This window comes from Eublepharis macularius, chromosome 13, assembly GCF_028583425.1.
Source record: "Eublepharis macularius isolate TG4126 chromosome 13, MPM_Emac_v1.0, whole genome shotgun sequence".
Taxonomy (NCBI): domain Eukaryota; kingdom Metazoa; phylum Chordata; class Lepidosauria; order Squamata; family Eublepharidae; genus Eublepharis; species Eublepharis macularius.
In genome coordinates, this window is record NC_072802.1 from 72,213,088 (window position 1) to 72,239,246 (window position 26,159).

At 46.8% G+C, this 26,159-nt stretch overlaps 1 protein-coding gene across 4 annotated transcripts in view; it reads left to right on the plus strand.

The window, feature by feature from the left end:
* Positions 1 to 24,474, plus strand: part of ACACB (acetyl-CoA carboxylase beta) — a 69,502-nt gene extending 45,028 nt beyond the window's left edge. For all 4 annotated transcript variants that reach the window (XM_054996841.1, XM_054996842.1, XM_054996843.1 and 1 more), the window contains 24 exons: positions 456 to 555; positions 638 to 745; positions 1,628 to 1,684; positions 2,990 to 3,031; positions 3,135 to 3,350; positions 3,815 to 3,970; positions 4,065 to 4,268; positions 5,261 to 5,416; positions 7,404 to 7,526; positions 8,086 to 8,355; positions 9,454 to 9,551; positions 9,669 to 9,789; positions 9,942 to 10,052; positions 11,824 to 11,967; positions 12,409 to 12,529; positions 14,472 to 14,568; positions 15,415 to 15,511; positions 16,896 to 17,031; positions 17,116 to 17,293; positions 17,936 to 18,048; positions 19,733 to 19,887; positions 21,488 to 21,658; positions 21,935 to 22,071; positions 22,968 to 24,474. In XM_054996841.1, coding sequence (XP_054852816.1) covers positions 456 to 555; positions 638 to 745; positions 1,628 to 1,684; positions 2,990 to 3,031; positions 3,135 to 3,350; positions 3,815 to 3,970; positions 4,065 to 4,268; positions 5,261 to 5,416; positions 7,404 to 7,526; positions 8,086 to 8,355; positions 9,454 to 9,551; positions 9,669 to 9,789; positions 9,942 to 10,052; positions 11,824 to 11,967; positions 12,409 to 12,529; positions 14,472 to 14,568; positions 15,415 to 15,511; positions 16,896 to 17,031; positions 17,116 to 17,293; positions 17,936 to 18,048; positions 19,733 to 19,887; positions 21,488 to 21,658; positions 21,935 to 22,071; positions 22,968 to 23,094 — 3,238 coding nt within the window. In that variant the 3' untranslated portion in view covers positions 23,095 to 24,474. The remainder of the gene's footprint in view (positions 1 to 455; positions 556 to 637; positions 746 to 1,627; positions 1,685 to 2,989; positions 3,032 to 3,134; positions 3,351 to 3,814; positions 3,971 to 4,064; positions 4,269 to 5,260; positions 5,417 to 7,403; positions 7,527 to 8,085; positions 8,356 to 9,453; positions 9,552 to 9,668; positions 9,790 to 9,941; positions 10,053 to 11,823; positions 11,968 to 12,408; positions 12,530 to 14,471; positions 14,569 to 15,414; positions 15,512 to 16,895; positions 17,032 to 17,115; positions 17,294 to 17,935; positions 18,049 to 19,732; positions 19,888 to 21,487; positions 21,659 to 21,934; positions 22,072 to 22,967) is intronic.
* The last annotated feature ends 1,685 nt before the right edge of the window (positions 24,475 to 26,159 follow it).

Below are 26,159 nucleotides of genomic sequence, written 5' to 3' on the forward strand. Positions count from 1 at the left end.
CCTGCCTAGGCTCTTTTGGAGCTCTGATTTTAGCACAAGAGAAGGGAAATTGTGTTGTTCAAGTATCCTCCTTGCCCAGCAGAACAGATTATTGCTGCCCTTTCCTGAATCTCATGGCAATGATCTGGCTCCGCAAGTCATTTCTGTGGAGTGTGGAGAAGTGCTTCCTCCCCCCCCCCCCCCCCCCGTTCACTTAAGCCTACTGCTGATCAAGTTAATTGGATAATTTTACCTTCTTTTCGTGTGCAGAGGTTGGGGTGGGCTTGATGCGGCCTCCAAACCCTCCTTTCAAAAAGAAAAAACTTTGCTCCCATCTGAGCCAGTACTGCAGTTCAGATCCAAGCCTGTAGATTTAGGATTTGTTGCTGGAGAACGGGACTAGATCGATAGCCCCCAGACTGGAGTCCCCCCCTTTCCTTCTTGGTACGTCCATTCCTTTTCTCATTTTGTGCCAGGAATTTTGATGAAGTGATTTCCTGTTTTGCTGACCCCCCATCCGAGAGCCCCTTGTTCAGCGAGGTGAGGGCCACGCTCTACGACGAAGATGACAGTAAGGTGCGAGGTGGTTGGCGCCAGCTTCTCCCTGGGCGCCCCGGTGCTGCCTGATCACTGACCCTGCCGTATTGTGATTTTTCAGAACATCCGAGAGGAACCCATCCACATCCTGAACGTTGCTGTTCGGTGGGCGGATCACTTTGAAGACGAGGAGCTGGTGCCAGTCTTCAGAGCCTTTGCCCAGTCCAAGGTACACGGCGACATTCTTGGCATTTGTAGGAAAAGAGAAGGCCTTTGCTTAGCCCCGGGCCTGGCCTTCTTTCTCCCGCACGTGTCCTTCTGTTTCATTAAAACCTGCACTGGCATCAAGGGATGCTTTCATGCAGCTGACAAATGGGTTCCTGGCTCAGTCCAACACTGTGGCTTCTTGAGGCCATCTGACCGTAGTAAGAGGGTGGAAACAAACGTGGCAGTGTGAAGCGTGGTCACAGTTGCTGGTTCACCTATGATGCGTGAGCCCCCATCTTCACAACTTGGGTTAAACATACATGCCAGGAAGTTGCTTACCATGCCAAGAAGATGTATAGCGACTTTCTCTTCGTTTTTTAAAAAGCAGCATCCACGCATTTATGCATACTTTAATTCAGCACCTCGCCTCCCCCCCCCTTCCCCCCACAGATATTTTAAGATCAGCTGCAGTACCACTCCATGGATTTGGCTGCAGGGCTTTGATTGGGTGATGGTATAGGCACTGGCCAGTAGGTGTCTGGCGTCACCAGCCTCCCCCACCCCTTCCTCTCAGTCATGCTGGGGAAAAGGTGAAACCTCTTCCAAGACTCTTTTCCCAGAAAAGACAAAAGAACGTGTATTTTGAAGGCTGTGATGATGCTATTAAATCCATCTTCAGCAATTTTAAAAGACTTCCTCTGTCTTCACCCTCCCTTTGGGAAACACACGGCAACTCCTGCTGACTTTAAAATCAGGCCCACCTTTACACATTCCAGCTGTGCTTTCAGTACTGGAGTTCTTTAAAAGAGAGTATCTTCCGTCGTAGGAGTCCTGTCTTTGAGAGCTTTTCCTTGGGCTCTGTCAAGCTTTTCTGTTCCTGTCTCATGTTTTCTTTTTTCTACAGAAAAACATCCTTGTTGACTACGGGCTCAGAAGAATCACATTTCTGATAACCCGGCAGGTGAGTAAAGGTACAGCAATTTTATGCTTGCCTATTTAGCTACTTGATTATTTAGGATATTTCTGTGCTGCGTCTTCAAGGCTCTTCTCCAGGCAGCTTACAGTTAAAGCAAAATCGCAATATTTTTTAAAAGCCCTTGAAAACTAGTCATTGAACGTAAACAGCATGAAACTTACCCTTAAGCAGGATCAGACCATTAAACCCCGTACTTAAAAGTGCAAGTAAAAAGATGGGCTTTGGCCGGGGGCCTAGAAGAAAGGGAGGGTGTTCCAGAGGGGAGGTACACAGAACCCCCAGAGCGGTCACCTGCTCAGGGCTGTATCCTGCTTCATCCAAGCATCAGGTGGGATGAAATCAAACCTTTGCTGTGGCGGATGATGGAAGATGTACGTGTGAGTAAGAAAGAGGGTACGCCTCTGCTTTGCCCATAATGGTTGCTGGCAGATGTTTTGGTTGCCAGAGATAGCCATGTTAGTCAGTTATAGCAAAACAAAAGTCCAGAGGCACCTAAAAGACTCTCAGCATTTAGCAGACTCACAAGCTTTGACCCCACTACCAAATCACATGGGCAGGTTTTGAAATAGCGTTGCAGATCTCTGCTTGGATATTTTGAACCGTAATGCAGTTTTCTCTTAAAGAGCATGGGACTTGATGCCGGATATTACGCAGTCCATTTTTAAAGTTCTGGATTTAGAATGGGAGGGCTGGAAAACATCTGTCAGCCACAGTAGATAAGACCCAGTTGGATGGGCCAATGTTCTGACTTAGTATCAGGCAGTTCCGTATGTTCGTAATTTGTTTATACTAACCAAAAAAAGAGTGCCACAGAATTAAACAATCAGAACAGAAAACACCGTGACTGACTGACTACCACAATTCTTAAAGACACAATGACAACAAATTTTATCATCAAAAAACTTCTTTGTAGGGCTTTTTTTCTGGGAAAGGAGGTGGTGGAACTTGGAAAAAATGGTCACATGGCTGGTGGCCCCGCCCCCTGATCTCCAGACAGAGGGGAGTTGAGATTGCCCTCCGCACTGCAGCGCGGTAGGGCAATCTCAACTCCCCTCTGTCTGGAGATCAGGGGGCGGGGCCACTGGCCATGTGACCATTTTCAAAAGGTTCCGGAACTCCGTTCCACCGCGTTCCAGCTGAAAAAAAGCCCTGCTTCTTTGTACAATAAAGTCGCAAGTACAGTAAAGTCGAACAGTCAATCAATAAGAGAAGGTAAAGAATGTCCACAGCAGCCAGCTCATAGCATCATACATTTCATGATTTGTTTATATGCATTTCTTCTTGCTGCAGAGGGAATTTCCAAAGTTTTACACATTCCGAGCGCGAGACGAGGTAAGTCTCAGCCCCTGTCCTTTGGCTGCATTACTCTTGATGGTCTCCCTTAAAAGCCAGTGTTCCAGTTGGTCTTTGTGCTTCTCCCTCGGCATTCTTGCAGTTTGCGGAAGACCGCATCTATCGCCACTTGGAGCCAGCTCTGGCGTTCCAGCTGGAGCTGAGCCGGATGCGCAACTTCGATCTGACAGCAGTGCCGTGCGCCAACCACAAGATGCACCTTTATCTTGGCGCTGCCAAGGTGCAGGAAGGCACAGAAGTTACTGACTACAGATTTTTCGTTCGTGCCATAGTCAGACACTCAGACCTCATTACAAAGGTAAAAGAGGGGGGCGGGTTATGTCTGTTGGTATGAATTCCAGTTTCTGTCCCTTACGTGACTTTAAGCAAATCTGAACCAGACAAATTCTTTGTTAAAGTCCAGTGCCGCTAACCCTAGTTGTCTTCAGGGGTGCTTATGTGGAGGACTGCCCCATCCCAAAAACCTGACATTCCGTCATGGTCTCAAAGCTGGAATGTCTTACTGTAAAGAACATAGATCCAGCCCTACTGAATCAGACCAGAAGTCCTTCGAGTTCAGCATCCTGTTACCTGGAACGGCGCGCCAGAGTTTTTCCCACCCAAGCACATGAACAAGACAAGAAAATGGCCCGGTCTTCTTGTTGCCCTCCAGCCAGGGTTGTTCAGTGGGATATTGCCTTAGGACGTGGAGGTTTCGTCCACCCTGACTAAGTAGCTGCTGCCTTCTCTGTCTTCCATGCTTTTGTCCCCTTTGTGGAGCAGGAAGCTTCCTTCGAATACCTGCAGAACGAAGGTGAGCGGCTGCTCCTGGAAGCCATGGATGAGCTGGAGGTGGCCTTCAGCAATACCAGCGTCCGCACCGACTGCAACCACATCTTCCTTAACTTTGTCCCAACGGTGGTGATGGACCCCTCTAAGGTCTCTGCTTCCCTTTCCGCACGTGCAATGACCATTCTGCTTACCAAGTAAAGGGTCTCTCAAAAGAATTTTGTTGTTGTCGTCGTGCCCCCAGATTGAGGAATCCGTGCGCTCCATGGTGATGCGCTATGGGCGGCGCTTGTGGAAACTCCGGGTCTTGCAAGCCGAAGTGAAGATCAACATTCGCTTGACGCCCACCACCCCGGTCATCCCCATCCGCCTCTTTCTCACGGACGAGTCGGGATACTACCTGGATATCAGCCTCTATAAGGAAGTCAACGACCCCAGGACGGGGAATGTAGGTGTCTTTGCACTGGAGCTGCTGAGACGTTTGGTGTATCCGTCCCCTTTGCTGCTGCAGTCCTCTCAACGGGCTCCTGAGCATTGCTGAATGGAGACCAACAGGCTGACAGCAGCATCCACAGTTTAAGGTGACGTTCAGCAATGTTGCTTGTAGCCCCAGGAGAGGTCTTTCCCCCGGGAGATCACGAAATGAAATGGAAGGCACAGCTGTTCCCAGGACACTCCCTTTCTGGTTCCACTTTCCCCTGTCCTTTCTACTCTGACTGCACATTTGCATTTCTTTTGCATCAGAAACCTGCAACCCATTTTGTCTGAATTAGATGCACCATCAGGAAACAGTTTGGGGAAAGGGCACTGGAACATGCACACACAATTCAAGGATCCAGAGGAGTTAGCCGTGTTAGTCGGTAGTTGCAAAATAGTAAAAAGTCCAGTAGCACCTTTAAGACTAACCAACTTCATTGAGGCATAAGCTTTCGAGAACCACAGCTCTCTTCAACAGATGCATCTGACGAAGAGAACTGTGGTTCTCGAAAGCTTATGCCTCAATGAAGTTGGTTAGTCTTAAAGGTGCTACTGGACTTTTTACATTTCAAGGAGTTTTTTTAAAAAATATTAGTTTCAACTTTTAAAAAATTCCTGCCCTTCAAGATCACCCAACAAGACCTTCATACCCCCAATTATCTGTTGGATCTGAAGAAAAATCTTAACTTTGTCATGGAATTGATTTTAAGTTTTAACTTGGTTTTAAATATTGAATCCCACTGATGGGTTTTAAATATTGAATCCCACTGATGGGGAGACAAGCCAGCATATAAATATTTTAGATAATTGTGTAATTTAGAATCTGCCTGTTGCATTCTCAGTCTAGTCCTCCCTGAAGCACTGGTCAAGATTTGGAATAGTTTCTGAGCTCGTAGATGGAAAGAGGCCAAAAAGAGCGAGTGGGAGAGGGTCTCTGATGCTTCCCTTTGCCTCTCTGATTAGATTATGTTTGATTCTTACGGAGACAAGCAAGGCCCTCTGCACGGGATGCTGATCAACACTCCGTACGTCACCAAGGACCTGCTTCAAGCGAAGCGCTTTCAGGCCCAGTCGCTCGGCACCACCTACGTCTATGACTTCTTGGAGATGTTCCGGCAGGTGAGCTGGCCTGGGAAGCCGTGAAAAAGGTGCTTCCCCTTTTCCTGCTCCTTCCACACGACGCACCGCATTTGCAAAAGCACTTTCTCAGTCCATCATATATTTGTCAGGCTCTGACAAACTGGAATAGTTCAGGGAATGAAGGTGGTCAGAAAGGAGGATCTCTGCTCGTGGTGTTCACCTTCACGTAACTTCTGTCAAAATCCAGACAGGTGTTCCAGAATGTTATATTGTTTCAAAGAAACTTGCAAATGCCTATTTGAGCAGACGCAACTGTGGGATAACGGAAACTGTTAACGGTACAGTCTGTGAAACAAAACCACTTTCTGATCTCTTAAAAATGGTCCATCTCTGGCCGGCTGGCTCTGCTGGTGCAGCGGAGAATGGTCGATAAGGCCTTTCCCATCGAGGCTGCCCCTGAATGTCACATTTCAACTTCGGCACAAGGTGCTGTTGGCCAGGCTTAAAACACCCCAGCAGCATTGGGAAGGTGTTTGTGGCTGGCATGGCATGGCATGGCATGGGAAGGGTTCTCCTCCTCCTCCTTGCTGCTGTGAATGCAGAGCCATGTAGGTTGGCAACGGAGCGTCCACACCCCCGTTTTATGCCTTTCCCCTTCCACGTGTACTTTGCAGCAACTCTGCGTTGGCACTTGGGGGTGGGGGGGGGATGGCTGGCATAACTGCCGTCATGATTCAACGCCTCTTTCTTTGTTGTTCATGAACATGCTTCCAGGGGCCCCCAGTCCTTGGGTGGGTGCTCAGAATTCTCACGTGCTAGTAGCTCAGTGCATGCAGCCTGCTCTTGGGAGGCTGCATGAGAGCATGAATCCAATATGAATGGTTTGAGAAAGGGTGGGATAAAAATGTACTAAATAGTGACTGCCCTCTTGGTGACTGCCCTCTTGCCAGTTAGCTGAAGAGGCAACGGAGCTGCTGTGGTGGCCAGAAACTGCTGTTGTGTTCCCTGCCTCCTGGCAACTTTGGAGGGGTTGCCCTGCAGTCTGGCTGGGAGCAGTGCTGGCCTTTTAGCAAAGGAGCACATGCTCACCACCTTTTCCCTAGAAAGCCAAGGGGCGCCTGATGCCAAGTCTGCTTGGAGCATCTTAAATCTGTAGAACTGTCTAAGCAGGAGCAGACAAAAGACCCTCTTGCCAGTCTGTTGAAAGATTACTAAAAGAGTCAAGAGTTTGCATGCTGTGTCATTTTGCTTGGTCTTAAAAAGGTTTTTTTCCTGAATCTTGTGTTTGGACTTTTCTAATTTAAAACCTCTGTCTACTTTGAAAAGCTACCTGAGATATTCTTAAAAAGGAAAACAGTCTGTAAGCTTAGAGGAAACAAATTTTATTTCTGTTTGCATGTATCTGACATGAACAAATAGACGTTGAGATTCTGGCATGCGAAATTGTCACCTTATGATGAGAACAAATAATTCAGGAAAACTGCATCAAAGTTGTGAAATAGGCTACAAAAGCTAAAAAACAGTGTTGGGGGGGGGCGTGCCACAGACAGAACCATCAGCATTTTGCTGTTGGAGATCAATGTGTAGCCACACTTATCTGGCCATTCAAGATTGCTTTACATTTGGCGTGTTGGTGTAGCACAGAGGTTAAGCGGTTTGGCTGCAAATCAGCACTCTGCTGGTTTGAATCCCACTCCTGCCATGAGCTCAGTAGGCGGCCTTGGGTAAGCCACTCCTCTCAGCCCCAGCTCCTCAGCTGTATTGCGGGGATAATAATAACACTAACTTGTTCACTGCTCTGGGTGAGGCACTAAGCTGTCTAGAAGAGCAGTATATAAGCGTTGTTGTTGTCGTTGTTGTCATTGTTGTTACTACTACTACTACTACTACTACTACTACTACTACTACTACTATTATTATTATTATTATTATTATTATTATTATTATAAGGAAAGACGTGCATTTTGGCAGGCAGAGGAACTGCTGCAGATAATATTTGTTACCTCGCAAGTTGTTTCTTTTTCAGGCACTTTTCAAGACCTGGGGTTCCACAGACGCATATCCTAAAGATGTCCTTACTTACACCGAATTGGTGCTGGATTCCCAGGGGCAGTTAGTAGAGATGAACCGGTTGCCTGGAGGAAATGAGGTAGGAATCCAACAGTGATGAGTGAAGAAGGGTGGCTGGTTCCAGAAGTCAGCTGGGTCAGCGCCAGAGCCCTGGGGCAGGGGGGGACTCCCCGCAGCTGCTGGTGGTTAAAGCTGAATGACTCATTGTGGTGTCCTGATGAGAGGTTGCATGCAGTTTGGCACCAAGATTATGGTAAGAAAGATGAGGGTAAAAAGATAAATGGAAGTTTCTCAAAAATCTACGATAGTTAGTTGGATAAAAAACTGTTGGTTTATGATGTTTATGGCTAGGCTCACAACATGTAACAATTTATGAGAAAGAAAGTGTTTTTCACCACATACATTTATTCAGATTGGCAGCCACTTAATTTATATTGGAAGAAGGTCAGACCTGAAGAAGTTACAAGATTTAGGGGTATTCTTATGTGTTTGATCATTATGGGTGTAATTTGCAATAACTTTTCTGACAAACCTCACTTCATATTGTTATATAATTTAATTTTTTAAAAAGCAGACCAAAGTTTCTGAGTCTCTGATTTTTTTAAAAAAGTATCTTTGTTTTAAAAACACCCTGCCAGATTGGAATGGTTGCCTTCAAGATGAAACTGAAAACCCCCGAGTACCCCGAAGGCCGAGAGATTGTTGTCATCTGCAACGACATCACATACCATATTGGGTCCTTTGGGCCTGAGGAAGACCTTCTCTTCTTGCGTGCCTCCGAGCTCGCCCGTGCCAAAGGCATCCCGAGGATATACATCGCTGCTAACAGCGGGGCCCGCATCGGGTTTGCTGACGAGATCAAGCAGATGTTCCAAGTGGCCTGGGTGGACCCAGCCGACCCATACAAGGTGCGCAAGGCACTGGCAGTCACGGGGGTTCAGCACAGTAGATGCACACAGGTTGTGCGACTCAAAGCACAGCTGGGAGGTTGCATATTGTTCACAGTTCTCCATGTAACTTGACTCTCTCCCAGACCGGGATTCCGTGTCCATCCTACAGATGATTGGTGTGTGTGGCTGTGATGTTCACTTGCGCAGAAAGACAAGCTGTCCCTTTCTTTTCCTCACTTCGCAGATGAGATTCATGTCTGAAGAAGATCCAGAGGAGTTAGCCATATTAGTCTGTAGTTGCAAAATAGTCGTCCAGTAGCTCCTTTAAGACTAACCAATTTTATTGTAGCATAAGTTTTCGAGAACCACAGCTCTCTTTGTCAGATGCATCGTCTGACGAAGAGAGCTGTGGTTCTCAAAAGCTGACGATGCATCTGACGAAGAGAGCTGTGGTTCTTGAAAGCTGATGATGCATCTGACAAAGAGAGCTGTGGTTCTTAAAGCTGACGATGAATCTGATGATGAGAGCTGTGGTTCTCGAAAGTTGACGATGCATCTGACGAAGACAGCTGTGGTCCTCGAAAGCTTATGCTACAATAAAGTTGGTTAGTCTTAAAGGTGCTACTGGACTCTTTACTATGTCTGAAGAAGGCAAGCATTATTTTCATCATTTTACAGTTTGTATCCAGCCTTTCTTCCCAAGGAACTGACGTGGGAAACCTGTCATGTAGAGTAGACCATGAGAAAGTTGTTGGCTTGAGGTTATCTGTTCGGCTTCATGGCTGAGCAGGGGATTGTGTAAGTCTCGAGAACTCATCCCTTGCTTGGTCTGGGCTGGATATCATTCACACTTGGATTATCCTATGTGGACAAGACAACCCAATTGTATATGATTGCCATAGTACAACATCCAGTGATGTGTCAGGGCTGCTCTAGGTCCCTTTTGCATGAACTGTTCTCCAACCCATGTTTGATCCACCTGATCTTTCCCCTCACCTGGTCAGTCAGATTCCCCCCCCCCCCACCAAGCTTACTTTCTTGAGTAGGACATTTCACAATGTTATGTTGATGCCAGGCACACACCCTGCTAATGCTGCCCGCTCTTTTCTCTCGAAGGGCTTCAAATACCTGTACCTGACCCCCCAGGACTACACAAGGATCAGTTCAATGAATTCTGTGCATTGTGAACATGTGGAGGAAGCCGGCGAGTCGAGGTTAGCGAGAGGCAGCTGCATTTGCAGTCCCCGTAGCCGTCAGAGAAGCAGTCATGGGACTCTTATTTGGGGTTGCATTGTCTAGTTCTGTCTTTTGGCCCTCTTGGCCTCCCGTAGGTACGTCATAACCGACATCATTGGTAAAGACGAAGGCTTTGGCGTGGAGAACCTTAGAGCATCGGGCACCATTGCCGGAGAGTCTTCTCTCGCCTATGATGAAGTCGTCACCATTAGCATGGTATGGCTTCTGTCCCTTGCGACGCTGGAGGGGGAAAAGAACTAATTGTGGGCCTCTAGTAAGAGCCATGCCTCCTGCTGGGCAAGATTGTAAAGACAACCTTTGGTAGCCCTTGATTTCTCAAGAACAGCCCCTTCCCTCTCGTCTCTTAGGTGACCTGCCGCGCCATCGGCATTGGCGCATACTTGGTGAGGCTGGGCCAGCGAGTCATCCAGGTGGAAAATTCCCACATCATTCTGACGGGAGCCGGTGCTTTGAATAAGGTAGGCAGAGTGGTTCGTTCAAAACGGGGTCGCTTCTCCTTTAGAACTTGGTTTTACTCCCACGCAACGTTTGAGAGGCCGCTTCGCTTTTACTCCCAGCTTCTCAACTAGATTCATGCAGTCTACTGTGGCTGGTCTCTTTGTCTACGAAACCATAGGCCCACAGTTCAGCAGGGCTTGGGTGTCCTTGGGGAGTAGGAAACGATACCTTACAGTAGAGGGGTCATAGATCCAGAGGAGTTAGCCGTGTTAGTCTGTAGTAGCAAAATCAAAGAGTCTAGTAGCACCTTTAAGACTAACCAACTTTATTGTAGCATAAACTTTCGAGAATCACAGTTCTCTTCGTCAGATGCATGGAGGGCAAACAGAAACTGGTCAAATATAGAGAAGGAGAGGGGAGGGGGGGAGGAGAGGGGGGATGTAAACAACTCTTTTGATATGGAGATGCAGACAGCTCCTTTTGGTGTGGGGATCAGTTTGCTTGTGTGAAGGTTCAAAGGAGTTTGCCGTGTTAGTCTGTAGTAGCAAAATCAAAAAGGGTCCAGCAGCACCACCAAGACCATCCAATTCCACTGCAGCACAAGCCCTCGATAACCACAGCCCTCCCCGCCAGATGCATCTGACAAAGGGGTCGATCCTGATACGGACTTCAGCTTTCTCCCCATATAATAACATTCAATTTATATACCACCCTTCAGGACAACTTATCACCTTATCACCTACTCAGAGTGGCTTACAAAGTATGTTATTATTATCCTCACAGCAATCACCTTGTGAGGTGGGTGGGGCTGAGAGAGCTCTGAGAGAGCCGTGACTGACCCAAAGTCACCCAGCTGGCTTCAAGCAGAAGAGTGGGGAATCCAACCCGGTTCTCCAGATTAGAGTCCTGCCGCACTTAACCACTACACCAAACTGGCTCTCCGATGTGAAATAGAATGTCTCTCTTCTAGTATGTTAAAGTCCAGAGTCCTTTTACTTAACTACTAGCTTAGGCCCCCCCACCCAGTGGAATCCTGTGTGTCTCAGATGTTCTCATAGCCCTATAGAGAAATGGAAAGCGAAGTTGATGCCAAAGCTTTGCAATATCCTGTGATTGGAAGTGTGAGAATAAATGGGTTCAGTTCAGTGGTGGTGTCATACAGAGCCGCAGGGGTCATTTCGTAGAAAAAGAGCTGGAGGATCTCATTAGCATAACTCATTAGCATAACTTATTAGCATGTGCCACATCCCTCGACATCACCAGAAGTGTGTCATTAGCATGACTGATTTGCATATGCCACACCCCCTGACATCACCTATCTTGGCTGTTTTGGACCCAATCCTGGCCATTCAGGGCTGAAATTGGGCCCAAAATGGCAAAAAGGGGCTGAAAATGGCTGAAAAGGGGTCCAAAATGGTCAGGATCAGGCCGCTGCTGAGTGGGAGAGTGATCCACCACCTGTCAGAGGCCTGATCCAGGCCTTTTTGGCCCCAATCCAGGCCAAAATGGGCCCAAAATGGCTGAGAGTCAGGTGGGCGGGGCCACCTGACATGTGACCTCTTTGGGAACTGCCAGAACTGTGTTCCAGCACGTTCCCCCTCGAAATGAGCCCTGCTGAGCCGGACGTCGTCATAGCTGCCTGCTCACTTAAAGCTGAGAGGTGTGTTTTGCCTGCTTGCTTCCAAACCAATGAATGGCTGTAACAAGCCCACCAGATGGATGTTGTTTCAGACCCAACACCTTTGAGAAGGAAATGACGCTATTGTTGGGTTGGGGCTGCTTTTCGGCCAGGTCTTGGGGCGTGAAGTGTACACTTCAAACAACCAGCTTGGAGGAGTACAGATCATGCACAGCAACGGCGTTTCCCATGTGACTGTTCCAGATGACTTTGAAGGCGTCTACACCATCTTGCAGTGGCTGTCGTACATGCCAAAGGTACAGTGCGTGTTACGGAACAGTGGCCTGAAGCAGGGGTGATGCCTCTTTAGTAAGGCCTCCTCTTAGTGCAAGTTCCTCTGAACTGGGCCTGCCCTGCTGTTTCTCCCAGGGACCCAAACTATTTCTGGGCTCAGAATCCTTGGAAGGGTCTGGGGGCAGGGGAGGGGCATGCACACAGACGTGGCATGCAGAGGGGCCCATCTTTGGTCAATGGCATCACGAGTGGCCGATGTTTGGAAAGAACTTTCCCAGCCTGAGACGCGGGAGACCTGCTGGCAGTCGGAGTACACAGCGCTGATCCTAGAAGGGTCACGAGCCTGACTCGGTAGCAGGCAGCTCTGCGTGTTCAAGCCATTGCTTTCTCATTCTGTTCTCTTGCCCATCTGGGTAATACTTATTTTTATTTAAAACTGTGTTAAGAGATGTTTCTGCTCGTAGGACAATCGTAGCCCAGTGCCTATTACCATCACAAGCGACCCCATTGAAAGGGAAATTGATTTTGTCCCTTCCAAAGCCCCCTATGATCCCCGCTGGATGCTGGCAGGGAGACCTCATCCCAGTAAGTACGAGTCCCTGGGCTTTGCTGTGCTTGAGGGGCGGTTTGGCTGTGGAGCGCTGCAGAGAAGTTAACAGGGAAAGGGTTCGGATTCAGAATTTCCTTCAGAATAATCCAGACAGACGTAAAAAAAGGAAAGAGAGAGAAGCTACATAAAGCCTACATCAAAATGTGTAAGAGTCAAGTGGGGGGACAGTAACAATATGAAGAAATGAGATTATTGTAACATTTCAATAGAAAAGAGCAAGAGTCCAGTCGCACCTATAAGACTAACAACATTTGTGGTGGAGTATGAGCTTTTGTGAGTCACAGCTCACTTCCTCAGATGCAGCAAGAACGTGAGTCCGTCCGTCCTTATATCTTGGAGAATGGAGTGATTGCAGAAGCCGAATGGTAATAGTTGGTGAATGACAATGGCAGGTGTGATTGAATATGCAGAGGGGTAGTGGGTGTGGAGAAATTAGCATTGGTAGTGAGACAGGAAGTCAAAGTCTCAATTCAGTCCAGGTGGATGCATTGTCTTTTTTTATTAGAACATAATTTCAAATACAGATTCAAACTTTATACAAAGAAGATAATAAAGATATGCATCATATAGTAGAATTGTTGATACAATAATATACATAGGTCAGAGTAGGTTAAGCAATTATATAACATACAGACATACCGATCTAAGAGTGATAAGGACCTTGGACAAATTTAGTATGGTATTAATTAGTTTCACCTTTTCCACTGTAAAGATCTAAATCAAGGCAATTCAGATACGGTGATGTTGTTGGTTGTGTGTTGTTGAGTATAAGGTAATCTATAACCGGTTGCCACTTTTCTGCAAAATTTGAGAGCTTGGGGTAGTGTAGTGCCTGATGCAGTTTGTCAGTTATTTTCACCATTGCTCCCAAACTTTGTTAAAACAAAAGTTCAGGTTAGGTGGATATGAAGCTTTCCAGCAAGAGGCGAAAGCTGTTTTAGCAGCAACTAAAAGTGAAGTAATCAGGTCTTGCCTTATTTGTGTGATTGGCACATTTAGCCGTAAATCCAGGAAGATCAGTTCGGGAGGAGGCATCGTCTTGAGCTTCGTTATCAGTTGCAGTTCAGCAATTCACGCCTGCTGTTGTCATTCACCAGCTGTTGTCATTCGGCTTCTGTAATCACTCTACTCCCCAAGAAATAAGGACAGATGGACTGACATTTTAGCTGTAACTGAAGAAGTGAGCTGTGACTCACAAAAGCTCATACCCGCCTACAAATTTTGTTAGTCTTATAGGTGCTACTGGACTCTTACTCTTTTCTACTGCTACAGACAAACACGGCTACCTAGCTTGATCTATGTTAAAATTTCAAGTCTTGTTTTTGGAATAAAGTACTGAAGCAAGACTGAGTTGTGTTTGTAGACCCTATGTTGGTAGACACATGTTTGAAAATCCAGTGGCAACAAAGTTCAGAAACAAGAAAGCAAATTAATGAACTCCAGTCGTCGTAGTTGAGGTGGGTAGCCGTAGTTGTCTGAAGGGGAACAGCGGGACTGGAGTCCAGAGGCACCTTAGAGACCAACAGGACTTTCAAAGCGTAAGCCGTCGAGAGTCAGAGCTCCCTTCTTCAGACACAAGTAGGAATGGAAAATCTCGTTGGTCTCTTGAGGTGCTGCTGGACTGAAATCCTACTGTTCTTCAAACCGTCATGTTCATTTTCAACGCTTGTGGTTTCAAAGTCTGTATTTGAAGATATTCTCCCTCCACCCCCCGCTGAATCAACTTTAATTATATCGAAGAGCAATTCCTGTAAAGCTCTTGTAGAAGAATGAGGGCAGCATTCCTCCCCCCCCCCCAGTTGTCTCTCAAAGTGCCTTCAGTGGCCGCTTCTGCAGCCATTTCCCCCTCCTGTCCTCTTCTGTGCATCATGAAGGTCACAGTGGAGCATTCGGTTCCTGTTTTACTTTGTCACGCAGCCATAAAAGGATCCTGGCAAAGCGGTTTCTTTGACCACAGCACTTTTACTGAGATCATGCAGCCGTGGGCACAGACTGTGGTGGTCGGCAGAGCCAGGTATGGGCAGAGCATTCATTTTTGGTTGAGAAGATGATGGGGGCTGGTGAAAGACCCTCCCCTCACCGTTCGAGGTTACAGCCTGTCCTGTGAGTGAGGGGTGGCCCTTCTTTGCACTGGCCTGAGCCATTGCTGGGACAGGTGATCCTGTCCCCCTCCCCCATGTATTGCCACCTGGCGCAGAATTCCATATCCTGACATTCTTGGCTTTGGGGTGTGTGTGTGCATGGTATTTTTTTATTCAACAAAGTCTGTAGTCCTTCTGTCTGCCAAGATATAGTCACATATGGGGCTCTAGTCCTCCCTACACACTTGGAAATAAAATGAATAAAGCAAAATATGTTGATTGGGTTAGCATAGAATATGTAGATTTGCAGAGTTTCTGACAGTGGAGGAGGGAGTCCAGGATGGCTTACTCCTCCAGGAGTGTGTAAACTAGGCAAGGCTTTTAAGTAGCCAGGGGTGGTGGCAGGGAGACTCAGGATCCCAGTTTCTGTCCTGTCTGCTCCAATTAATTCAAGATGTTTTGCCTTTTTGGCAGGAGAATCTGATTATTTTGCACTGAAGGCAACAATAATACTTGTGCTTCTATACCGCTCTCCTAGACATTAGTGCCTCACCCAGAGCAGTGAACAAGTTAGTGTTATTATTATCCGCACAATACAGCTGGGCTGAGAGGAGTGGCTTGCCCAAGGCCACCTACTGAGCTCATGGCAGGAGCGGGATTCGAACTAGCAGAGTGCTGATTCGCAGCCAAGCCACTTAGCCACTGTGCTACAGTAGCTGGCAGAATTAAGTTTGCTTTAGATGCTGACTATTCCTCCCCCTGCCCCGGACTCCTTACAGGCTCGGAGGGATACCAGTCGGTGTGATCGCTGTAGAGACCCGGACTGTAGAGCTGACGGTTCCGGCAGATCCAGCTAATCCAGAATCGGAAGCAAAGGTGAAGAGGGTGGCTTTGTACATAGAACCAAAAATAATTTCGTTGCAGTAGAAAAGAGCAAGAGCCCAGTCGCACCTATAAGACGAACAAAATTTGTGGTAGGGTGTGAGCTTTCGTGAGCCACAGCTCACCTCTGCAGATACTTCAGATAGCTGAAGAAGTGAGCTGTGGCTCACGAAAGCTCACACCCTACCACAGATTTTGTTAGTCTTATAGGTGCGACTGGGCTCTTGCTCTTTTCTGCTGCTACAGACAGACTAACACGGCTGCTCATCTTGATATAATTTTGTTGCAGCATGCCTGTTACATTTTCCCTACAATCTATCTGGTTCTTCTCAAACAACATGAAAAAGGTGGCCATCGTTGCCCCATGTGGCAAAATATTCTTCAGGTCAATTGTGTCCTTTTTTGGCAGTGATGCACTCCTTGCCATTTTGAGCATGGCTCGTTCTGTAGGTCTGGGAAAGGTTTGTCTCCAGGTGACATATATGCCGGTATGTCTGTCTAAACTGGTAAACTCCCAGTAGCTCCCCTTCTCCCCCCAGTATCAGTATGAACAAAGAAAGCCACTGTAAGAGCATGGAAGAACTTTTGCCTGCTTCCTTTTTTCTCCTCGCTGCATTCTTGAAGACTGAGCTGAATTGGGGATGGGGGAGGTCATTGGGGGTCACATTTCTGCCCAATGTTGTGCACTGTAAAGAGCCACCCACCTTTCCTGTTGATTATTTATGGGAGCTCAGAAGAGGGCCCCCCCCCAGCTAGTCTATCCCACTCCCCCAGTGGCGGTGCCTTTCCACAGCCTGAGTGGTTCTGTTCTGTTTTACCATATAGCCAACAAGTTTTGGCTGTGTGGCAACTTAACCAAGGGCAAATGAAGTCAAAGTATTGCCCTTCAGATTAGCCAGGGAGATTTGACTGTCTGCCTAGGTCATTGTTATCCCGCTTTTCCTCCAAGGAGCTCTGAGCTGCGTACGTGGCTCCTCCTCTCATATTTGATCTCCAAAGCAATCCTGTGAGTAGCTCAGGCTGAGGGGACATGACTGGCCCAGTGGCTCCTCTATGGCTTCCATGGCAAGTACAGATTTGAACCTGGGTCTCCCAGGACCTAGTCCAGCATTCTAACCAATGCACCACAGTGGCTCAGAGTGAATTTTTTGGAAGAGGGCACAGATTTTAAAAAAGGAAAATGATTACAACTCAGCAGCCTGTTAGGGCTGTGAATGCTGGAGAGCCAGCGCAAAAGAGGGAGGAGCTGTTGAGGAAGGAAGTTTGAGAAGACACTCTTCCCCCCCCCCCCCCAAAAGCTCCCTTTTCACACTGAAAATGTGTCTCATCCAAATACTCATCTAGGGACACCCATTGCATCTCCATTTTTCTTTTCTAGATCATCCCGCAGGCTGGGCAGGTCTGGTTCCCAGATTCGGCCTTCAAAACGGCTCAGTCTATAAGAGACTTTGACCGAGAACGCCTTCCTCTATTGATTTTTGCCAACTGGAGGGGATTCTCTGGTGGAATGAAAGGTAACCCCAGTGCCACATCAGGTAGTAGCTTTGGCCGCTCCAGCAGAGATGGAGATGGCATTAACCTGTGGCCTGTGTTTGCAGACATGTATGATCAGGTCCTGAAGTTTGGAGCGTACATTGTCGACAGCCTCCGGCAGTTCAAGCAACCCGCTCTTGTTTATATCCCGCCGCATGCTGAGCTACGGGGCGGCTCATGGGTGGTGATTGACCCAACTATCAATCCTCTGTATATGGAACTGTATGCGGACAAAGAGAGCAGGTAGGGACTTCCCACCTGGCCCGACCCAGATCTCTCCTGCTCCAAGTTAGTGTTGTCATGTCACTGGCAAACTCAAGATGGGTCGGCTGTCCGGTAAAGAACTTGCTAACTGTCACCCAGATCACTTGATTTGTAAGTTGATCTCCAGCCCCCAAATACACCATTTTTATTTCTGATGGGGATTCTAAAGGGGTGATTAAACAGCTTAGGAAACCCATATACTGTCCCGGGACAGGTTGGGTTGTTTTTTCCTTTTGGAAAAAGAGTCTTAGCCCTTGGGACTGCTTAATGCACAACTCTGGAACATACTGAGAAAACTTGTGAGCATCACAGTGTGCATTTCTGAGTAAGAGGCCAACTCCTGCACCTTCGGAGGGGCGTGTGCTTGGCAGATGTCATGGCTTACAGCAGTGGATCGGACGAGCGTGTGGGCTGTGTCCCGAGTGTGTGGTTTGGGGGAAGTCAAGAGTGCAGTGCTCCAAAACGGTCTCATCTATGGAACCCAGCCCAAAATTGCTCCTTGCTTTGCCTCACCCTCAATAAAATGCCCCGCACTTAACAGAGTGAGAAAAAAGTTACAAGGCCTTGGGGGAGCTTCTCTTCTCTCTGGCTCTGTTTTTGCAAAATGGGTTTATTTTCCAGAGGAGGCATCTTAGAAGCTGAAGGGACCGTGGAGATCAAATTCAGGAGGAAGGAGCTGCTGAAGACCATGAGGAGAGTTGATGGTACTTACGCCAAGATCGCCCAGCAGTTGGGTAAGAGAAGCTGGTGTTTGGGGTATATTTCACAAACACACACACTTCAGGCTCCATGTCTTGGATGTGAAGTCCTGTAATCCAGTTCACATTGAAAGGTCCAGGAGTGGGAACATTTTGCTGCAGCCATTAGGAAAGATCAGTGCCATGCATTGTCCGTGAGCCTGCCTTTGAAAAACCTCTGGAAACTTTAGCTGGTCCAAAATGCAGCAGCCATATTGTTAATTGGGATGCCTTAATAACCACGTTCTTCCCATGTTCCGATATTTCCAGTTTGTTTGGGGGCAAAATTCAGAATGCTGATGCTGACCTTTATGGCCCTAAATGGTCTGGGACTGCAGCAGGACCCCTTTCTATCCTACAAACCTGCCCAGATGTTGAGATCATCATTGGAGGGCCATCTCTAGCTTCTCCCGTCTGCCCTCGAGAGGGCCTTTTCTGTGGTTGCACCCCGTTTTGTGGGACTTGATCCCAAGAGACCTTTGCCTGGTGCCGTCTTTGTCATTTATTAACATAGTGCAACATTTGTTCCGTTTGTCTTGGACTTTTCATAGTTGATTTTTATTTATTTGTACGCCTCTGCCGCTTGGGTTTTTATTTATTTGTACGCCTCTGCCGCTTGGGTTTTTATTCATTTGTACGCCTCTGCCGCTTGGGTTTTTATTTATTTGTACGCCTCTGCCGCTTGGGTTTTTATTCATTTGTACGCCTCTGCTGCTTGGGTTTTTATTTATTTGTACGCCTCTGCCGCTTGGGTTTTTATTTATTTGTACGCCTCTGCCGCTTGGGGTTTTTAGCCCGTCTTGAGCTTTGGGCTTTTCCCCACTGCTGTCCGGGTTTCCTCATCTTGTGCTTAATCTTTTTTGGTTTTGTTTTTAATCTTTATCTTAATTGTTGTGGTTTTATGTTTATTGACAGAGAGGCAGCTCACACATTTTAAAAAGCAATAAATAAAAAGACAGAGGTTGCAGGTAACTGTGTTGGTCCAGTGAAAAACCCCTTCCCCAAATGCATCCAATACATTTTATGTGAACCAAGCAAAATAACACAGAACAGAGCGCGGGCTTTCCAGAACTCTTCATCAGGCTGGGTGCTTAAAAAAGAGGAGGCGGGTTCAGACCCCTGATCTTAAAGCCTCTTACTTGTGTCTTACATGGAATGCCAAGCTGATTTGAATAGATGGTGGAGCTGATACCAGGTAGCACCTTTAGCCTTCTGGGAAGTAGAAAGAAATGGCAGTCTGCTTAAAAATACAGACATCACATTGATCAGATATGTTTCTAGTGCCAGATGGAACAGGCCCATTCTTAAAAAGCTAAGATAGAAATAATGTGGCAGTCCTTATATTAACAAAACTGAAATTTAGATGATAGAGGAATGCGGAGTTACTGGGAGCCAAATTTGGTAGTTTCCTAGGAAGGCTGGGGCAAGAAGGACATTGAGCCAAAACCTCTTCCCAGATCATCTTCCTCTAGGGAAGAATTCCTCTCCTTGACAGCTAAATTTAGCATGTATTTGTATATTAAATTCAATGTGAAAACAGAAATGCTCTGATGCTGTCTTGCTTGTGGTCAGTGGGGTGTGTTCTTCTTCTTGCGCAGAGTTTACAGATTGCTGTAGATGAGAAACTTGACTGGCATCTTCCAGGTTCCATCTGACTTTCTTTGTCTTCTGGGATAAACAGGTTCCCAAGAGCTCTCCAAAGAAGAGCGCAAGGAGCTGGAAAGGCAACTGAAAGCGCGGGAGGATCACCTCTTCCCAATCTTCCACCAGGTGGCAGTGCAGTTTGCTGACCTCCACGACACTCCAGGGCGAATGCAAGAGAAGGGCGTCATTACAGTTAAGCAACAGGGCTTTGCTTGGACGGCTTCCTTTTTGTCCCCACCTCCATTTCCAGTCTTTGCATTGTGCAGCTGAACAGTCCTCCTGTATTTAGCCCCATAGGGGTGGTAAGCTGCAGTACCGCAGCCCAAGCTCTGTTCATCACGACCTGAGTTCAATCCCGGTGGAAGTTGGGTTCAGGTAACTGGCTCAAGGTTGACTCAGCCTTCCATCCTTCCGAGGTCGGTAAAATGAGTACCCAGTTTCCTGGGGGTAAAGTGTAGATGACTGGGGAAGGCCATGGCAAACCTCCCCGTAAAAAGTCTGCCAAGAAAACGTGATGCGACGTCCCCCCATGGGTCAGTAATGACTCGGTGCTTGCACCTTTCCTTTAACCTTGGAATGTTGAAGGACCATTTAAACTTTCTACACAACTGAGTTTGGGCTCTTGAAAGCCAGTGTAGCGCATGAAGGGTGTTGCACTTAGGCTGGTGAGACCTGAGTTCAAATCCCTGCTCCACACTGAAGCTCATTGAGTGTTCTTGGGCTGAGGGCTTCTTGGGCTAAATTATCTCACAGTGCTGCAAAAAATATAAGTGTGTGTATGGAGGGAGGGGTTAGGATAAGACGAGAATATAAGCAGGTAGTATTAACGTTTTGTATTTTTACTCTGCTTTTCAACCTAAAAAAGTTCCAAAAGCAGATCACATCAATTTGTAACCAGTAAAGAGACTGATGGTTGTTGTGGATTTTCCAGGCTGTATAGCCGTGGTCTCGGCATTGTAGTTCCTGTCGTTTTGCCAGCAGCTGTGGCTGGCATCTTCAGAGGTGTAGCACCAAAATACAGAGATCTCTCAGTGTCACAGTGTGGATGACACTGAGAGAGATCTCTGTCTTTTGGTGCTACACCTCTGAAGATGCCAGTCACAGCTGCTGGCAAAACGTCAGGAACTACAATGCCAAGACCACGGCTGTACAGTCCAGAAAATCCACAACAACCATCGTTCTCCGGACGTGAAAGCCTTCGACAATATATAGGAAAGAGACTGATTAAAATTTAAAAGCTGCTTGGAAGGGGTCTTCTTGGCCTTGAGGTCTGGGTCCAGGTGTGATGGAAGGGGACCTAGCTGCTTCCTCTTCCCCACTAATAAAGGCCTAAATGGACTTTTGAGTTGTGATTGTGTCTTTCTTGGTGGTGGAGAGTACCCTCAAGCCACGGCTGACCTATGGCGACCCTTGGCGGGGTTTTCATGGCAAGAGACTAGCAGAGGTGGTTTGCCATTGCCTGCCTCTGCACCCCTGGTTTGGGAGGTCTCCCATCCAATTACTAACCAAGGCCGACCCTGCTTAGCTTCTGAGATCTGATGAGATCAGGCTCACCAGGGCTATCCAGGTCAGGGTCCTTTTGGAAGAAGGTGGGAATGACAGAGGATTTTCCCACTGACACAATCTGGCTTCCTGCAGACACGAATGGGTGGAAGTTGCTGGGAAATGTATTGCTTCCAGTCTGGGCTCAGCGTTTCATACTACAGTCCTGAATGCTTAACATCTTGCTAAGAATAATTGCCTGAAGATTCAGGCAGAGGTTGGAAACTGAAACATTTTCCTGCTCCCTCAGGATATTCTTCAGTGGAAAAATGCCCGCACGTTTTTGTACTGGCGGCTGCGGCGCCTTCTTCTGGAGGAAGTGGTGAAGCGAGAGATCTTAAATGCCCATAGTGAGCTGGGCAACAGCCACATCCAGTCCATGCTGCGGCGCTGGTTCCTGGAGACGGAAGGCGCGGTGAAGGTTTGGTTTTCCTCTGCGAGCTCTGGTGCCTTCTCTGCTGGCAGCTGCTTGCCCGTCGAAGGAGGATTCAGTTAGCAGCAGTTTGCCGAGCACTTACAAAGGGGGAAGGGATGCTTCCCTGACGCTTGCTGCAGTTTTGATAAGAATAGGGATTTGGGGATAGGGATTGTGTGCTAGGGTCAGGAGGGCAAAAGCCCATGCGCGTGTGTGCATGCGTCCCCCATGCCCAGCACTCTGTGACGTGTCTTGTGCGTGGGTTTTCTTGCTTTTCTTCAGGGCTACCTCTGGGATAATAACCAAGTGGTGGTGGAATGGCTGGAGAAACACTTGCAAGAAGAAGACGGGGCCAAGTCGGCCATCCAGGAGAACATCAGATACCTGAAGCGGGATTACGCTCTCAAGCACATCCGGAAGTGAGTAGAAGGAAGCTTTTGGGCACTGCACGTAAGCCGAGGGGTTGTGTTCAGTGGCTTGGCTGCTCTGTTGAGGACATCGCACTTGGTATGTTCATCTGTTGAGGGAAAGAGGCGTGGCATCTGGAGGGTTCCTGTTCCAATAAAACCGTAGAATCGGTTGGGTATCCCTTCTTTGCAATTTGGATAAATTGGGTGGCCTTCTTTCTTTGAGTATATACTGATTTGATTAGAAAGAGGTGGCTCTGGATAGAAAATACTAAAAAACCAATTTTCCCCCTTATGTTGGAAGCTCATGCTTTCTACCTGATGAAAAGGGTAACTTGAAAGGGCTGAGGAAAGGAACTGAGCTGCTGTTTGTAGCAGGGCAGGGGGCCGGGAGTGTTTGTGGGAGAAGCTCTTCGGTTGTTGGTTGGTGTGGAGATGATGGCTTGAGATAAATTTCATCTGCTTTTCAAAACTTTTATCACCATCCAGTGTAGCTTGTTTTGCAGCAACAGAAGCACTACTTTGTGTGATGCCTTTACCACTGGAATCTGTGGTGGCCACTTTCACACATTAATGAGGAACAGAAGAACTATTGGTGGCTACCGGCTTCATTTTTAGCTCTTGGTAGTTCACCTGTGCAGGGGTCTCTGGTTACCAGGGGCTCGGGGGCAAGCAGAGGATGGTTTGGCAATTTCCTAGGGCCTCCATGTCTTTTGGTATGCAAACTTTTTTCTAACTTAGCAAAGCAAATATGATCTTGTTTTTGCCCCGTTTCACTTAAGAGCTGTTGTGCACCAGAAGTGCCCTTATCTGGTTATCTTGTACAGCATCCTAGAGGGAGCTCCTTAAACAGTCTTCAGTAACAAGACTTTCTTCTTGCTTTTTCTTGGCTCTGGTACACTGTGCAGTCTGGTTCAGGAGAACCCAGAAGTTGCCATGGACTGTATTATTCACATGACCCAACACATCACCCCTGCTCAGAGAGCTCAGATCGCTCATCTGCTCGCCACAATGGATAATCCTGCCCCTTCTTGACGAAGGCATTCCTGATGCCTGGAGGATCACCAGTCCATCAACCAGAAACGGGCACAACCACGAACCTTCCAAGGCCGGAAAGTCCTTCCAGCCTTTACACGACTGTAGCCAAACTGTACCACTGAAAAATGTCTACAGAATTGCCTTAAGTCCCCCCCCTGCCCGAAACTGGTGAGCACGCCATGTGACCTGCAGTGGAATGGCCAGTTATACAACAGCTGCCTCTCCTGTACTGAGAAGCACCGGACAGCCCATGGCTGCCAGGACTGGCTTTCTCCTGTACTGAGGTATATTTCCATACTATCAGTATCTACCGTGCAAGTACAGTATGTCCAAGAGTAATGCTAGATATTTTTCCTACAGCATATTTCAGTCTTTTTTTTACAACAATGTTGGTTTTTCAATTGTACCTCTAGCAGTGTGCCAAAATAAGGAAGATGCTGCTTTTTTAAAAATGACCTTGATAGAAAAGTGACAGGGATGGAGTGGGCCAGTGACCACTAGAAAGCATGCTGTGTTTTCGGCAAAATTGGCAGAATTTATAATGGATCACAGAGGATCACATTGTGACAGCAAACAGTATCTGGAAAATGCATTTGTGTAGACAGTGCCCTCTGAACAGGACGTTTCAACTTGGGTATAACAACATTTTGAGGTACTGAGCAGGTATTCAAGACTGTTTCTAAAAGAATTTTTCCGCCTGTCAGCACTTCCTACTGTTTATTAAGCACACTTGCTGGAATATGTCCACCTCATGTGCGCTTTCATAAAGTCACATGGGTGATTCCATCCCTTATTGGAATCACTGCCTCTGTACTTATGCTCTTAATCGTGCCTTATTTGTGGAAGTAGATACCAGGGTGCGATTGAATTTATTGACTGGATTGCTGAAACGGCTGTAGATAGGGAGTGTTTTTTAAAAGCAACCGTTCGGAAGTAGTAAGTAATTCTCGTGTTGAATGTATCCTGGACTATGCAAGAATTTTTATCTGACAGTCTTATAGAAGAGCATGAAGCAGCAGGACAAGGATGTGTGGGTGAGACAGTTAAACCTTATTGCTAAGCACGTCCATTATAGAATGGTGCATATCCTGATCGTTATTCTAAAACCAAAGGTATAGATTTTTGTCGGAGGACAATGATATGTTTAATGAAATGGAGCGGGGGGATGTTGAGTGAGTTTAGTATGTTTTGATGGCAGAGGTGAAAACTTTTCTTAAAAGAGAAGAGGTTGGTTGCAGCTTCCTCCTTGTGTCTCTTTAGAGAAAAAGTGTCAATTGAGGGGCACGTTGCCATGGTGCGGGGGGGGGTCAAGCTTTCCCCTACATGCCACTGTTCTCAGAGTTTATGGAACAGCCCTAAATAAAATGATTGCGTATGCCAAAAATGATCCCTTGTCTCTTCTTACTGAATTCATATTCCTGTTGTCTGTTTTTGTGTTAAAGACTCCCAGATCAAATTTTCCAGTACTCTGAGCAGCAGATCTTTTCTCTTTTGTTCATTGCTGTGAAGCGAATTCTCTCCTTTTTTCTCCAGTGGAGTTTTCAGCCACTCGTTCTTGCATGGGTGAGGGGGGGGGGGGAGGGTGTTGTATTTTTAACAAAATATGAATTGCTCTTTGCTCTTGGTTTTCTTTGCATTACCCCACAATTGTCTAGAATTGATCCATCACTGATTTCTTTTATTTTCGTAAAAAGCCAACTGTCACAAATTTCTTGGATGATGACTTACAGCGATACGATCAAAACAGACATTACATCTTCTAAGCAGGACTTCATTCAACAGAACACTTCTGATACTGACTCCTGTGCCTGTTCTAGGCTGACATACTTTTGAAGCCGCTTCTTTCGGAGTTGGCTTTCTAGGAGACGTATGTCTCCGATAGCCGGTCTTCTGCTACTACGCAATATGGAGATATTACTCAAAAGGCTGCAATTTGACTTTGTTCATGTATAAATGGAGTGGCCTGGAACTCACTGCAACTACTATTTTTGTTTGTCCAGTTCAACATGCATCCTTTCATATGGGCTTTCTAACCCACTTTAGCTTCGGAAGGCAAACAGATTTTTTAAAAAGGTTTCGCACACCTGCGCTCTCCTCCTGCAGTTAATGCCGTGTTAATACAGGTTTTCCAAAACTTGTTTTGCTTCTTTTTTTGGTAATTGTTATTACTGCATTTTATCCATAAAGTGTGTGAAATCTTCCAAAAAATGTTTGCCTTCAGAAGCCAAAGCAGATTTAAAAGTTCAGGTTTAAGCCCCGCTGAATTTAGCATGAATTAACTTCTGAGTAAACATACATTAGATTGCCTCTTTCAGAGGTAACTGTAAATGTGAAAGGCAGGGGCATTTTCCTTCCCCAGGGCCCAAAGAGGTAATTAATCATGGAAACAGAACTTGTATTTCTTCCTTAGCAAAAAAGAGGGACTTCGGACATCTCTTTTTACGCTGTCAAGGATTCTTTTCCTGACGGACTGAGCTTGAAATTACTGCCCCTGACTCTTGTGTGTATAAATGAACCCTGGAGGGGAGAATTTTTCCATCTCCATAGTCGTCATAATGCAAACAGACCACTCTTTCAAATGTAAGCAGGCACCATTATGTAAAAACACAGGAAGATATAAAAATTCTATCCAATCACAGTGCTAAGAAAATGTTGATAAAATATAAATATGTCACCAAGATGACTCTGACAGCAGCAGCCTTAATGCTCCTTTGTACGTTTATATTGTCAGTTGGTAGACTACCCTCCTATTGTGGTGGTGAATTTTATTACTATTGCTGTAAACTACAAAAATAATATTTTTGTGTCAGTTCTAGAAAAGACCTGTCAGTTCAACGTGTAAAACAATATTTGGTCTCAACGGGGCTTTTTTCCTGGGAAAAGAGGTGGTGGAACTCAAAACCGCACAATGACGCCACTTTGGGTTAGCTGGAACAAGGGGGGAATTTTTTAAAGTTTAAAACTCCCTTGGCGAAAATGATCACATGGCTATTGGCCCCGCCCCCAGATCTCCAGACGGGGGGGGTTTTAGATTGCCCTCCATGCCAGCGACATGGAGGGCA